Genomic DNA, 14,065 nt, shown 5'->3' on the forward strand with positions numbered 1-14,065 from the left:
GGTAGAGTACGCCCTCCCTCTGAGTCACGTCAGAGAAACATGCTCACGCTCTTTTTTGGAGGTTCCCAGGCTAGGGGGCGAATCGGAGCTGCAGCTGCCGGTCTACGCCACAGCCACACTATGCCACAGCCACAGCAACTCTGGATCCGAGCCGAGGCTGTGACCTACACCACAGCTCCTTAACCCACTGAGCGAGGCCAGGGATCGAACCCACATCCTCCAGGATACAAGTCGGCCTCGCTTCTCCTGAGCCACTACGGGAAGTCCCCATGCTCACACTTTCTCTTAATTCCACCCCGGGCACTCGAAGCACAGTTGGAATGTCAGCCCCCACTTCTCTCCTGCTTTCAGATCCCACTTGTAAAAATACCGGGACAACTCATTCCACCTTCAAAACATCTGCCCAGTTCCGCAGACTGTGTGTGTGTGTGAAGGGACACGTGCCACACCCCACTCCTTGAATTCTTTGGTTGGTAATTGAAGTCTCAGTAATACAAATGTTAGCGGAAACAGTGCAGAAACATTGTAAAACCACCCAAGGAGACTCAGGCGTTGATCGATTCCTATCTCCCAGCGTGTATTTGACATCTGATATACTATTTTGCGAAACTTTTCAACATTTAATGAAGATTCCATTTGGTCTCAGTACTGTGCTAAGCATTTGATCGTCACAGAAACCTCAAGAGATGGGTCCTATTTTCACATTTGTTAGAGGAAATTCAAACAATGCTGAGATCCGGAAGGAAAAATCACGTGACTGGTTTGCCCCATGGATCTGCTGGGAAGCCAGAGATGCACAAGACGCCATGGAAGACGGGGGCGGGAAGAACATAGGCGAGAAACAGGAAGCTCCACCAAGGACCTCTGCACAGCGTGGTGGGTAATAACACCGGGTTGCTGTTACCCCCAGGCTCCTGGGAGCCAGATTTCCGGGTCCATAACAATGGAACACTTGCTCTTGCTTCAACCCCAAGTCTTGCTATTACTAGGTTTTGAGGATGAAGGGGGGAAATTTGTCGGAGGGATGATAAAAGAGAGCTTTAAGTCCTCATCCGTCAAGGTGGGAACTAAGGAGTTATTTCCAAAATTGACAGATGGAGGAAGAGCAGGAGTCACGTATTATTTAGAAAAAGAGAGGCCAAGATGAGAGAAAAAAGGGCTAAAAGAGCAGAATGTGATGGCCCTGGGAGTGGGAAAGGCAGGCAGGTGCAGACGAGACAGAGAACCAGTTTGTTTAAAAAAAAAAGAAAGGAAGGAGAGAAAACACAAATCTTTGGGGACTATTTGATTTTCAATTGTTTGCGCATCATCTTGATAAAACTCAGAATCAGTGGCTTTGTTAGCGTCTCTCGGAGCCCCACCTCTGGCCCTGTAACCGGGCCATGATCCCGGCCTCACACTATTTCAGGAAGCGACACCAGGTCATGCAGGCCTCAAGTCTTAGCCACGAAATCTTTAAGTGCTTAGATTCTGGATAGAACACTCTGGAAACACGTGCACATGCACCCATATCCCCGCCTCGAAGTTAGCCCTTTTAACTGAGTGAAGGAAGCGGTGACACAGCTGAGGACATGGGTACTTTCAGCCCGGCCTTGACTCTAAACGATTCTCTCCCACACGCACTTCGCCCAGTCCCTGCAGCCGGGACCTGATGACAGACGCCCAGCACCCCGCAGACATGATGTCACAGGACAGGAATGATGAGAGCCTCTCATTTCCTGACTAAGGGAGGCAGGAAAGGGACCTTCGGTGAGGCCCACGCAGGCCCGCCTGCGCCCTGCACTTCCTGCTGCTTGGGGACCAGACGGGGCGTGTGGCGGTGGGGACAGTGCCATGCGCAGGAGGGGGCGGCATCCTGAGCCCGGGTCATGCTGCTGGGCTCGGGGCCAGTGCCTGGCCTTAGATGTTGCCATGCCACCCTGGTTGGCTTGAGCCCCAACTCCTTTGCACACAGAAGAGCTGACTCTTTCACACTGGGGCATCAACACCACTCTTCTTGACACGGTATCCCGGGGTTGTGCGGGTCGAGTCCTTGCACACATTAGTGCCAAGGGGAAACACACCCCAGAAGGCAAACTGGGAGCAGTGGGCCCCTACCCACTGGGCTTCCGGCTGGCTGCAGGATTTGGCCGAGTCTTTTAACTGTCATGAGCCAGTCTCCTCGTCCGTAAAACGGACGCGGGGCAGGTGTCTGGCCTCTCTGTGCGTGTGGTTGACTGAGAGGAGCAGGAGTTCATGAACGGAGGGGGTCGTGCGAACGAGGAGGAAGCCGAGAGAGACAGCTGGCCCGCTCAGCAGAGAGGCAGGGAGACAATGAGCTTACCTTTCTCTGGGACGGGAGGCAGGGCCGCTGAAGGGCAAAAACTGGGAGCATCATTCTGAACAGCTGGAAAGAAGATAAAGGCAACCTTTTTAGCTCCTCTTCAGCTTTTAGATCCTTGAGTCCTGCAGGCAGGGGTAGAGGTCTAACTCGGTGACAGCAAAATTGTACTTGGGAGGCAGACAGAGTTCACGTGGGGCCTGGCACCACCCCCGCATCCGACAGGATGGACTGAGCGATGCTGAAGGACATCCCAGCATCCCCGGGGCCTAAAGCAACCAAGGGACCAAGGGTCGTCTCTCCCTGGAGCCACATGATCGCTGCAGTTGGGGGGGGGGCGCTCTCCCTCTGTCACCTCCCTCAAGGCCAGGTGGAGGGTGGCTCCATCCAGCCCCCTGTCTCTCAGATGGGGCAGCAGGGGAAACAGAAGGCAAGGGACCTCGCTCCCGCTCTCAGAGCTTCACCTGTGAGTGACACACACTCTTGTCAGTTTCACAACATTTTCCAAAGCCGGGGGAAGAAGTGCACACCTACCATGTTCCAGAGACTTGACAGTCAAAGACTGAGTCTGCCTTAGTTTCCACATCTATAACGGGGCGGGGGGATACGATCTAGGTTGAGGATTGCGGTGAGTGTTACAGGAGAGAATGCAGGGCCAGGCACAGGGTTGGAGCTGCTAAATAGCAGCTGTGGAGGGCAGGTGGCATGGCAGGGAATGGAGCTGGGCACGGGGTGGGGAGGCACGGACCTGGGCTTGGTCTCCATATGCCCCTTAGAAGCAGTGCAGAAGGACCTGTTATCTGGCTTCTTCTGCACCCAGTTTCATAGCCTGGTACACAAGGATGACGTGAGAATTAAATGAGAAACCCACTGGATCACCCACTGGGTCACCATGAGTGCTAATTATCCCCAACCTCTTCCCTTACTGAGCAAATTAAAATCACCAAGCCTCAGCGCCTCTTCTCCCAGTGGCCCAAACTAGGAGCACTGCTGGATTTCCTCCCTCTCCGAGCTGCAGGGTAGCGTGGCCGGGGGTCAAGGGTGGGGCCTGGGTCAAGGGTCAGTGACCCAGGGTGGGAATGGCTTGGCCAATTTCCTCTGTGTGACCTTGAGCAAGTTGCTTTACCTCCTTGTCCTCTGTTTCCTTACCTGCAAAATGGGGATTGTGAGGCTTAGACGAGCTGCATGTAAAGCTTTGGGCACACAGTAAGTGCTCAATAAAGGCTGGCCATTAGTCCCACTTACTGTCGCCCATCATAGCAACTCACCCTTGCCTTTGAGTCTCGGCCTTGTCTGCCCACACGAAAAGCCTTGGGTCAGGGTCATACTCCATTCTGGCCCCCAACATCCTGGCTTGGGTCCCCTCCCATTCCACCCCCTTGGCTGCCTTCTGTACTGTGGTCAGGTCTACCATGACCCAGCCTCCCCAAGTTCTTGAGGCCCCAGCTGCAGTGTGTGTTTCTTGCTTGGCTCCATCTCCCTAGAAGCACCTGCTCCCTGTCCCCACTCTAGGTCCCTGTTTCCCACTGGAATCCTGTGAACACACGCTGTGTGGGCCCCACCCTCAGAGTGTTGGATTCAGCATGTCTGGGCTGGGGCCTGAGAGCTGGCATTTCTAACAGGTTCTCCAGATGACCCTGCCCCTGCTGGTTGAGGGACTCATGCTGAGGGTCGCTGAACGAAGACCTCTCTCTGTCGGCATTCTGTGAGCTCCTCACACAAAACTCACAGGGACCAAGAACCAGCTGCCATGCTCCATGGCTCCTGGTTGTCCAGCTTGTTGATTTGAATGTCCAGCTTTGCTTTCTCAGAGCAGGGACCCTGAGAGCTAGCACCGTCTTCAGAGATCCAGTTGGTGAGTTTATAGCAAGGGCAGTCAGATGTCCAAACCCTTGGACCCAGTAACTTTGGGAAATTTATCTGGACATTCGAAGCAAGCTTGGTTTGCAAAGGAAACGCATTTATACAATAGTAATGAAACGCTGGCGACTGTATCAACATCTAATGCTGTGAGAATGCCTAGGGGAGTGGCACATCCACCGGGAGAACTGCCATGTGCACGTCTCGGCTGCGTCTTTCTCATCTAGTTCTGCTGCTGCAGCGTAACTCACTACTCTCCCCCTCCCCCCCCCCCAGTGTTTCCCAACAGGGCGCTGGCAGCCCTCTGGGTGGGACCATCTTCCCTGCACAGGAATAGCTGAGCTGCGACAGTTCTCAGCTTCCCTGGGCCCCCGGGGGCACTGGAAACCTCCACACCCTCCACCCTGGGAGGAACTCGGTCCCTGGGGCCCCCTACAGAGAATCGTACTGCGCAGCCTCGAGCAAGTCGCTCAGCTAATGCATGGCCCTCTTTCTGCTTCTTCCTGACTCCGCTCTCAGTGAAGTTGGTAGCAGCTTGAAATGGGCCACGGCCAGAGTATTTACACCATGGGGAACGGCAAAACCTCCACAAAAATACCATTCAGGGCCTCCCCAACCCTTGCCATCAGCAGCATCTCATTAGCGTTGTATAAATGTGTTTCCTTTGCAAACCGAGCTTGCTTTAAAAGTCCAGATAAATTTCCAGAAGGGGGCATATGTCTGCCAGCACAGCACGGAAAGACGGTAATGACAGACCCTACCTCATCAGGTTATTTGGGGACGGGGACGAGGTAAGACGTTGCCTGCAAAACCCTGGGCTGGCCCTGGGGCCAACTCTGTGCTAAGTCAGTGGCAGAGGCTATTAATGGGAGCTGAGTGGCGACGAAGAACGGACTGCACAGCGTACCCTCCAGCATGTGCTAGTTTCTATACGGGCTGCAGAGGCATCATCAGAAGAGGTGGTCACCTCCTTTCCAAATTCTTCCCGTATCTAGAAGAGTGACGGGGTCCAAGCGCATCCGCTCAGCCAAAGAAGGGAGGAACTGTGAGGCTCCGATTTTTTTTTTAGAAGCCACATTTGACTTTGTAAACAAACCAAAGCCCCTGCCCCACTTGCAGGCCATGTGCAGCTGCAGGGTGAAGGCACCCAGCTCTCTTTGAGAACAGAGGGTACCAGTGCCAGAGGCCCGGCCTTGCAGGAAGCCCTGAGCTGAGGCAGCAGGACCACAGAGAGCCCTCTTCCCCTCGCCCTCCCTGCCTGGCTGCTAAGATGCTTCCCCTCTGGGTCCTGCTGCCAGGAAGGAGCTGCACACAGCCTCATTTGCATTCACAACTGCTCAGCCTGAGCCTCTCAGTTCTGTTCTCAGACCTGTGGAACTTGCTATCAGCTGCAGACAGTCATCAGAAAGTGCACTGCAAGTTCCCCCTGGGTGCTCGCTCAGTGCTCTGAGTCTGTGCCTCTCTCCTGGGTCCATGGAGACTCGACCTCCGCCTCTGCTCTGAGAACACAGCGCCCCTCCACCCACCCCCACCCCAGCCCCTGCCCCGGACCAGGGATGTGTCAGGCTTGCTGCCCGAAGGTCTCTGGGGCCCGAGGCTGCCCCACCCATCATCCCTAAGCAGTGGCCCAGCACCTTCGCCCCTCTCTCCTTAATCTCTCGATTTAATCTCCCTTAATCTCTCCTTAATCTCCCCAGAGTGGCTTTGGCAGCTTCCCTTCCAGAACAGAATTCCTATCCCCCTTTTGTGCTCCAGAGGCCCCGTGGATCTCTCCACAGCAACACACGTCCCAGGTTGAGCAGTTCTCCCATGCAGGGGAAACTGAGCTTCCTGTGGGCGGGCCGGGGCCTCCCAGGCTCAGGGGCCCTAAGTGAAGACAGAGAGAGCGCTGACCTCAGGAAATGCTCGGGAAAAGTTCCTTCCTCCCACTCTGTCTCCCAGTCAGGTTAAGCCCTTTCTGGGGGCCCTTCTAGCCCTGTCGCTTCCGTGTTGGCTGCGCAGTGGGAGCTCAGCACGCGCACAGCCCTTCCTCTCCCTTCCTCAGCGCGGTTCTTCAGAAACAGGACCTGTGTTGTGCTCCCAGCCTGGCGTCAAATCAGGGGTCCATGCGCATTGCTCAGTAAAGATGTCCACACACTAAATGACCAAGCCATGGACTAGCAGCAAGGGCCCTCTTTTGCATAAATTCTTTGCCAAGATCCCTGTGTACAAGTCCATGCCTCCGGTGCCGGTGCTGATGGAGAGGTTATCCTTCAAGGCTCAGGCCCAGAGGCCCCCCTCACCCCCCACGCTGCCTCCCTTGGCCCTGCAGAGGCCCCTTCCTATGGCCGTATGAGCATCTAATACAAAGATAAGGAGGGGGGCACGTAGCGACAGTGTCAGCTTGTGTGCTGGGATGGTTTTGTCTTCTACAGAAAACAGACTACAAGACGGGACAAAGGTTCCGAATCCAGCAGGTGAGTGCGTTTGGGCCCCGAATACATCATGAGTCCAAAGGTGGTTTTGTACGGGTCCATGGGACCCCGCCGGGAGGAAGGTCTGACTCATCGAACCAGTTTCATCGAGTGAGATTCCTGTTCTCAGCCTGGGTCTTAGAAGGAGACCATCCATCAATCTTAGGACATATCTCGCCGCCCACTTGCAATGGAGATGGCTTAAGGGAGCAAGACCGACCTGTGAGAGCCTGATTCTGCTGTTATGGGGACCCTGGGTTCCACCAGGTCACCTAAACCCTCGGAGAGCTAGCCCCCTCCTTCCACGTCTCTGAAATGGGAAATTCGGAGCCACTCACACCATAAGCAAGGGCATCCCGAGGTGTTTTCCACTGGGGGCCTGAGAGACTGAGGCCGTTTTGGCAGTTTTACATTTTTCTCCCTGCACGTCCAAACACTGAAAGCAGGCAGCGTGTGGTGTGCAAACCCGCCTGCTTAGCTAGCTCCATGCCAGCGGACCAGAGGCCTGCAGCGGGTGGTCCCCTGAAGCGTGACAGAGGCCCCGGAGGAGGTTTCCAGCAGCCAGCTTCCACCACTCGAAGCAGAATTCATTTCTGTTCCCATGTTCCCATAACATTTTATGCACGAGACTGTTCTATAACTGAGCCTATGGTGTGGCAATTAATCATCTATGCCCACCTCTTCCTCACTAGGATGTGAGCATCTAAGAAAAACGACGACGTCTTATTAAGCTTGCATTTCCCGGTGCCCAGCACAGCATACGACTCCGTATGGAAAAGTCTAATAACATTGCAAAACTCCTAGACTTGCGGAGTAAGCAATCCAGTACAGGATGGCTTATTCATGGACAGTCGGGAACTCCTCCTGAAGCTGTGAGTGCCTGGAGGCCAGGAGTCATGCCACATAACGGGGTGAGGCTCACATGGCTGTGTGTAGCCATATAATATGGCTCTATGGTTATGTGCACCCAGTTCTTTCTGTCGAGGTCCAAAGAGTCTGGCTCCAAATTCTGTCATTTACCCACTCTGTGACTTTGGGCAAGTGACTTAACCTCCCTGAACCTCTGTTTTCTCATCTGCCCGTGGTTGTGAGAATATTTATAAGGTGCTTGGCATCCAGCCTGGTGCACATAAGAGCCCAGGGAATAGAGGCTGGATCTGTAAAACCAGAGACCCCCGGGGCATGGCCGATGCTCAGTCAGTGTCTGTTGAGTGCATTTTTAATGCCCTGCCCTGCAGTTCCCGGTCAGAACGCCTGAGTCCCCAGCCTGACCCTACAGGATACATGTTGGAAAAAGTGAATGGTTTGTGCAATGGGATAAAAAGAAACAGAACAGATGGAAAGAGTTGGGACAATCGGCACCTTGGGTTCCTGTCCTGCCAACTCCTGCCACGATGATGTAGTACCCTGGTCTGAGTCCCGTGTTTCGGAACACATGAATTATTTCTCAGCTTCTTTCCACCCAACTTTTCCCTGAGCAAGATAAAGATGAAAAAATGACATTTTCCAGCCTTGAGGGGGTGAGGAGAAGGGAAGAGGTGTGGGAGGATGATGGGCAGGGTGGCACTGGGGGGGGGTGAGAGTTCAGTTCTGACACCCCAAGTGCCCAGAGCTGGCATGGGTCTCCTGCAGGGACCACCGTCCCAGGCAGGCGTTCGTCCCCAGCCCCTGGGGTTATTTAAAGCCTCCTCTATGTGGGACATCCCCGCTCCCCGATAACTAGAAACCCCGGAGGCCGTTTCAGCATACAACCCTGATGCTTTTCTTCAAACAATTCAAGATGTTTTAAATAAAACAGAGCTAATAAATAGAGTAAACTCAGATCAAGTCAGGTGGACATCAGCCTGGTAACAATCAACTCCGAAAATCCCTGCCCTGAGGCTGCGGAACGTCTCGGGGATTAGAAGGCTCCTGAAGGAGGGCCAAGGACCAGATTCCACCAAGGAGCCCCAGCCCCAGCCTCTCAGACCAGACATGGCTCTGGAACAGAAGGCCAACCTAACCCTGGATTAATTTATTAGTTTACTAATCAGTTTTATTTTTTTGGTTTACTAGTCAATTGACTGTTTTGCCGGTTGAGTTGAGCTGGGGGAAAGCCAGTCAGACAAGGTGTCTAGACATCTTCACATCCGGTCACTTATGGGATACAGGCGACCCGCCAGGAGGCAACTTGCAAAGGGGAAGAGTGACATTTGCAGTTGTCAGAGCTGAGTTTGCCACCTGATGAGGCTTCTCTCTGGCTCTGTGGTTTAGGTCAAATAACTTCCACTTTCTCCACCACACTCGCCTCATCTTAAAATGAAGGAAACAATGTCTACTCCCCAGGGGCACTGAGTTACACTGTATAACCAGGTAGAAACCCTGGCCGGCCCATGTGTAGACACACGGGGTGCAGACACAGGGGTGATGGCAGATTCTTCTCCTTGCTACTTTGGACAAAGCACTGTGTTGGGGGATGTGCCAACTGAGAATCAGCGTTACAGCCCCCTATGCTTCCTCTAGATCAGAGACCCCAAGACTCTTGTTTCAAGGACAAGGGCCAGGCCAAGGCCAGCCCCCATCCTATACTAAGGATTCTGAAACTATGGAGGAAGCCATTAACGGGAGAGGCTTGTGATGCTGAACCTCAGCTCAGCCTCTGGGACTCCTACCACGATGGCCTTTCAACTGTTCTGTGTCTGGACATCTGTGCCCATGTGCTTCCAGGACACACAGTGAGGATGTCCCTGCAGTCACCTGCTGTTCCCCAAGTGTATCCACGCCCACAAACACCCAGCAGGTAAGCGCTGATAGAGCCACAATGAGTGCCCGCACTGTTTCATGGGCGGGGGACCTAAGCAAGACGTGTGATTTTCCTAAAGACAACCCTATAGTAGGTGGCAGAGCTGGGAAGACGCTGCCAGCTCTTCACTTGAGTCCAGCAGCTTCTCCATCACCCTGCGTAGAACATTCATGCCTTCATTCTCCAGTTTCAAACCGAGCCCCTGAAACGTGCTGGGATACAATCCCACACTGGACCAACGCTGCCTTGGCCCTGAAATCCTAACGCCATGGGCATCGGCAGATGCGCACCAGTGATGCCCTCTCCCTCCCTGAGATCACCAGGTGCCATGTCCTGATCAAGCAACAAAACGGGAAACCTGGCTGGGTGCACATGTGCTGGTTTCCCCTGTCCAGGACCAGCACCCTAACTGCACTCTGCGGACCCTTGCCCCCGCCCCCCGTGCATTCAGTCCTGCGGGACTAGCCCTCAAGCTGCCCCCAGCCCCACACTGGGGGGCAGTGGTGCGACTCACAGCCCAAGCTGGGCCAGACCCTCTCCCTTAAGTTTCAAGCTTGAACACAGTCACCAAAACCCTCTGGAGCAGACTGATGGTGACAGTGGCAGCTGCAGAGACTGTCCATTCATTCCATGGAGCTGAGACCTCGCTGGTCATCTTTCCTTTGAGTCTACAAGCAGATTTGCAATAAATTCCTTTTGTCGGAGTTCCTGTCGTGGCGCAGTGGTTAACGAATCTGACCAGGAACCGTGAGGTTGTGGGTTCGATCTCTGGCCTTGCTCAGCGGGTTAAGGATCTGGCGTTGCCGTGAGCTGTGGTGTAGGTCGCAGACACAACTCGGATCCCACGTTGCTGTGGCTCAGGTGTAGGCCAGCAGCTGTAGCTCCAATTGGACCCCTAGCCTGGGAACCTCCATGTGCCACAGGAGCGGCCCTAGAAAAGGCATAAAGACAAAAAAAAAAAAAAATTTCCTTTTGTCTCTGTTGCTTGCACCCAACGAATCCTGACTAGTCTACTTCCCAGCCCAAAGATACCACCTTCATATGGAGGCAAGACCCAGTCACTAAAGACGCCCATGGAGCTGTTGGGAACAAGCCACTCACCAGGCTTCTGGTACCAGCCGAAGGGATAGGTGCGGACCTCAGTGTCAGGAGAGCCACAGGCCAGCAGGCGCCAGCTTCCTCTGTTTTCCTCGCTGCACGTCTGAAGTCCCAGGCTGTCCAGAGTTAGGCACGTCACCTCTCCTCCTGGAGCAAAAGGGGACCAGAACCAGGAAAATGATTCTGAGGGAAGATGCCAACTGAATGAGAGCAAGTCTGCAAACTCAGCCTTCAGCAGACATTTGGGGCGCCCCACCACATTCCAGGGATGATCTTAGCCTGCGTGAGCTTCTGGTCTAGGAGCACGGGACGGGGGCGGCACATCCCTATCAACAAGCCACCGTGTTCCCAGGGCTGGGTCGGCATCAAACCACGTGGTCTTCACACAGCCCCATGAGGAGGGCAGCAGGTGTACCCCTACTTACTTACAGAGGAGGAAACCGAGCCTCAGCGAGATTACCTGACTTGTCCAGAACTACACATGTAGTAAGTGACAGAATCAAGTTTCAAATGCATTTCATAGGGATGGAGCCCAAGTTCTCCCCATGGAGGGACCCGTCCCAGGTCTTGAAGGATGAGTGGCAGACAGCTAAGTGAGCCGTGGAAGGATGCCTACCTCGGTCAGGTGGAAGTGCTGTGTAGAGCTGACTGGGCGACGGCCCAGGAGCTGTGCCCAGCTATCAGATGTCTTAGCCAGCACCCCTCCCACACTGCTAAGACCCACTTACCATCTGCGAATGGGGATTACTCCTCCCACCCGCTGTGAGGACGTGCCAAGGCTCAGATAAGACCATGGATGTGAGCGTGTTTTCTATTTTATGTATTTATTTATTGTCTTTTTCCCTTTTCTAGGGCCGCTCCCACAGCATATGGAGGTTCCCAGGCTAGGGGTCTAATCAGAGGTGTAGCCATTGGCCTACGCCAGAGCCACAGCAACTCAGGATCCGAGTCGCGTCTGCAACCTACACCACGGCTCACAGCAACGCTGGATCCTTAATCCACCGAGCAAGGCCAGGGATGGAACCCGAAACCTCATGGTTCCTACTCGGATTCATTAACCACTGAGCCATGATGGGAACTCTGTGAGCGTGTTTTCCAGACTGCCAAGTGCTGAAGGGAGGCCAGAGGAAGATGCTGTTGCCATTATTACCTTTCAGCTGGGAAACGTTCAGAAAGCCAAAGCCGGTGCAGCACGGGTCCGCGTCACACAGCCGTTCACACTCGAAGAAGCTGGCGGAAGAGGAGAGAGAGCAGGCCTGCAGGCACGCCCTGGACAGGGCCATGGGGGGGCGACTGCCGGCATTCTTCCTGGGGGTCTGCTTTCTGCATGACGACGCTTCCCGGAGTTCAGACGCACAAGCTCTGCTCCCACAGCCCCGTCGGGCAGATCCCTATTGCCAAGCCTCCTCCTCTCCCGCCTCCCATTGGCATGAGATCTCAGGACAGACTATCCCATATCATCCTCTCATCTGCATTTTCTAAAGCAGACCTGAAATGCCAGCAACACGACATCGCTTCATAAATCAGCAACGCTTCTTAGGTCGATAGTTCACAGATCAGTGACCCTCAAATTCTAACATCAGCAGGCGGAGCTTAGTTAAAATTCAGATTCCTGAGCCCTCTGGAGATGCGGATTCAGTAGGACCCAGGAATGCAGTCTGCTAAAAGTCTTCCTGTGGAGCTCCCGTCCTGGTGCAGTAAAAATGAATCCGACTAGGAACCATGAGGTTGCAGGTTCAATCCCTGGCCTCACTCAGTGGGTTAAGGATCTGGTGTTGCCGTGAGCTGTGGTGTAGGTCACAGACACAGCTCGAATCTGGCATTGCTGTGGCTGTGGTATAGGCCGGTGGCAACAGCTCCAATGAGACCCCAGCCTGGGAACCTCCATGTGCTGTGGGGTGCGGCCCTCAAAACCCAAAAGACCAAAAAAAAAAAAAAAGTCCTCCTGTGATTCTGATGGGTGAGATCCACAGACCAGTGGGAAGAAGCATTACCTTTAATGAAAATAAGTACATTACAGCTAACTAACGAAATCAGTAACAAAATACATTTAAAAATAATAAACAAATTAAAAGTCCTTATATACCTGTGGCCCTACTGAAAGGTCCACTCACTCTGCAGATTCTGAATACAGCACAGGGAGACTCCACTGATCAAGTTTATAACAACTCTTAGAGTTCCCACTGTGGCTCAGCAGGTTAAGAACCTCATGTAGGGTTCATAAGGATGCTGGTTTCTCTCAGTGGGTTAAGGATCCAGTGTTGCTACAAGCTATGGCGTAGGTTTCAGGCATGGCCCTGATCCGGTGTGGCTGTGGCTGTGGCGTAGGCCGGCCGCTGCAGCTCTGATTCGACCCCTAGCCTGGGAACCTCCGTATGCCACGGGTGAGCCCAAAAAAGGACAGGGAAAAGAAAAGTCTACAGCAAAGCTTGGTCATTTTTATTAATTGATAAAACACGGGTCAGTGCTTCCCTTTCACCCCAGCTGACAGGAAGTTCAAGGCTAAATGCCGCGCTGACTCTTGGAAACTGACCTGTGTCACGGTGTTAGGATACAGTCACGTCATCATTACCTCTTCACCCTCTGCTTTGGGTTTTACAGTTTCTGATGCTTGTACCTTTAGCTGATAGCCCGTCCCCGTGTTTGTGAAAACAGAAGGGTCTTCATCATACGTGCTGGCCGTGGGCCGGGGGCGAGCAGAGGGAGCAGCTTACCCACTGGAAATGGCCTTGTCGGCCATGGGCACTTTGTGTCTAATGGAAAGGCCGGTGAGCTTCTGGAACGGCAGCCGGGTGTAAAAGTTCTTCACTCTGTCCTGCAGCACGACTGCACGGAGGAGGAGAGTGGTTACAGTATTTAGGGAAGGTGCGTTGTAGCCACACAAACAGGGGGACGGAGCTCCACGACCGCACGGAAAGCTTCCAATGAAAGACGGCGTCTTACGCCCATGTGCTCACGCTCCGCTCCTGTCCCCGACCTCGCTGAAATAATAGTGAAGGCATTTGTACGAAGGCCTGACTCACAGGGGAAAACAGAACGGGAGAGGGGATACGGCGACGCAAGTTTGGAAACGTGAAAAAAACACAGAGGAGTAAAAGTGGATCTCACACACCCAAGAAAGCTGATGTCTCAAGCCTTCCGTGGGCAGAACCAAGAAGCAGCCCCGTACACCTTCTGGAACCCCCCAAAGGGCTAAGTATCAGCAGCTTGGGACGAAAGGGAGCTGAAAGAGAATGGGCTGGAAATCTTTTGAAGGGGCAATTAGGTCTCCAGGTGCCCCTTTTTTTCCCCCACAGCCAACAACTGCCCCCTGCCCCCCAGAGAAGCCTGGGGTCTCTTGGGGGCACCAGGCTGAGTTGCAGTAGTGGGACCACGGACTGAAACCTGAGGATTTTTTTCCAGTCAGTCTATAAAGTAACTACTGGGATGTCTTCATTCTCCAACCCTATTTGGCATCCAAACCACAGGCAGCCAGGCTCATGCCCCCAGGCCGGATATTACGAGATTCCTCTAGAGGAAGAAGGGCCTAGATCCACAGACATGAGGGATTTC

General features: G+C 53.7%; 1 protein-coding gene across 1 annotated transcript in view; it reads right to left on the reverse strand.

Annotated features, from left to right (window-relative positions):
* TG (thyroglobulin) overlaps positions 1-14,065 on the reverse strand; it is a 222,338-nt gene that overhangs the window by 130,741 nt on the left and 77,532 nt on the right. The window contains exons 32-35 of the mRNA XM_047783215.1: positions 13,228-13,339; positions 11,664-11,743; positions 10,517-10,660; positions 2,324-2,386 (exon numbers count right to left, since the gene is read on the reverse strand). Of these exons, the coding sequence (XP_047639171.1) occupies positions 2,324-2,386; positions 10,517-10,660; positions 11,664-11,743; positions 13,228-13,339 (399 nt within the window). The remainder of the gene's footprint in view (positions 1-2,323; positions 2,387-10,516; positions 10,661-11,663; positions 11,744-13,227; positions 13,340-14,065) is intronic.

The sequence above is a fragment of the Phacochoerus africanus genome, chromosome 6 (assembly GCF_016906955.1).
Source record: "Phacochoerus africanus isolate WHEZ1 chromosome 6, ROS_Pafr_v1, whole genome shotgun sequence".
NCBI classification, from domain to species: Eukaryota; Metazoa; Chordata; class Mammalia; order Artiodactyla; family Suidae; genus Phacochoerus; species Phacochoerus africanus.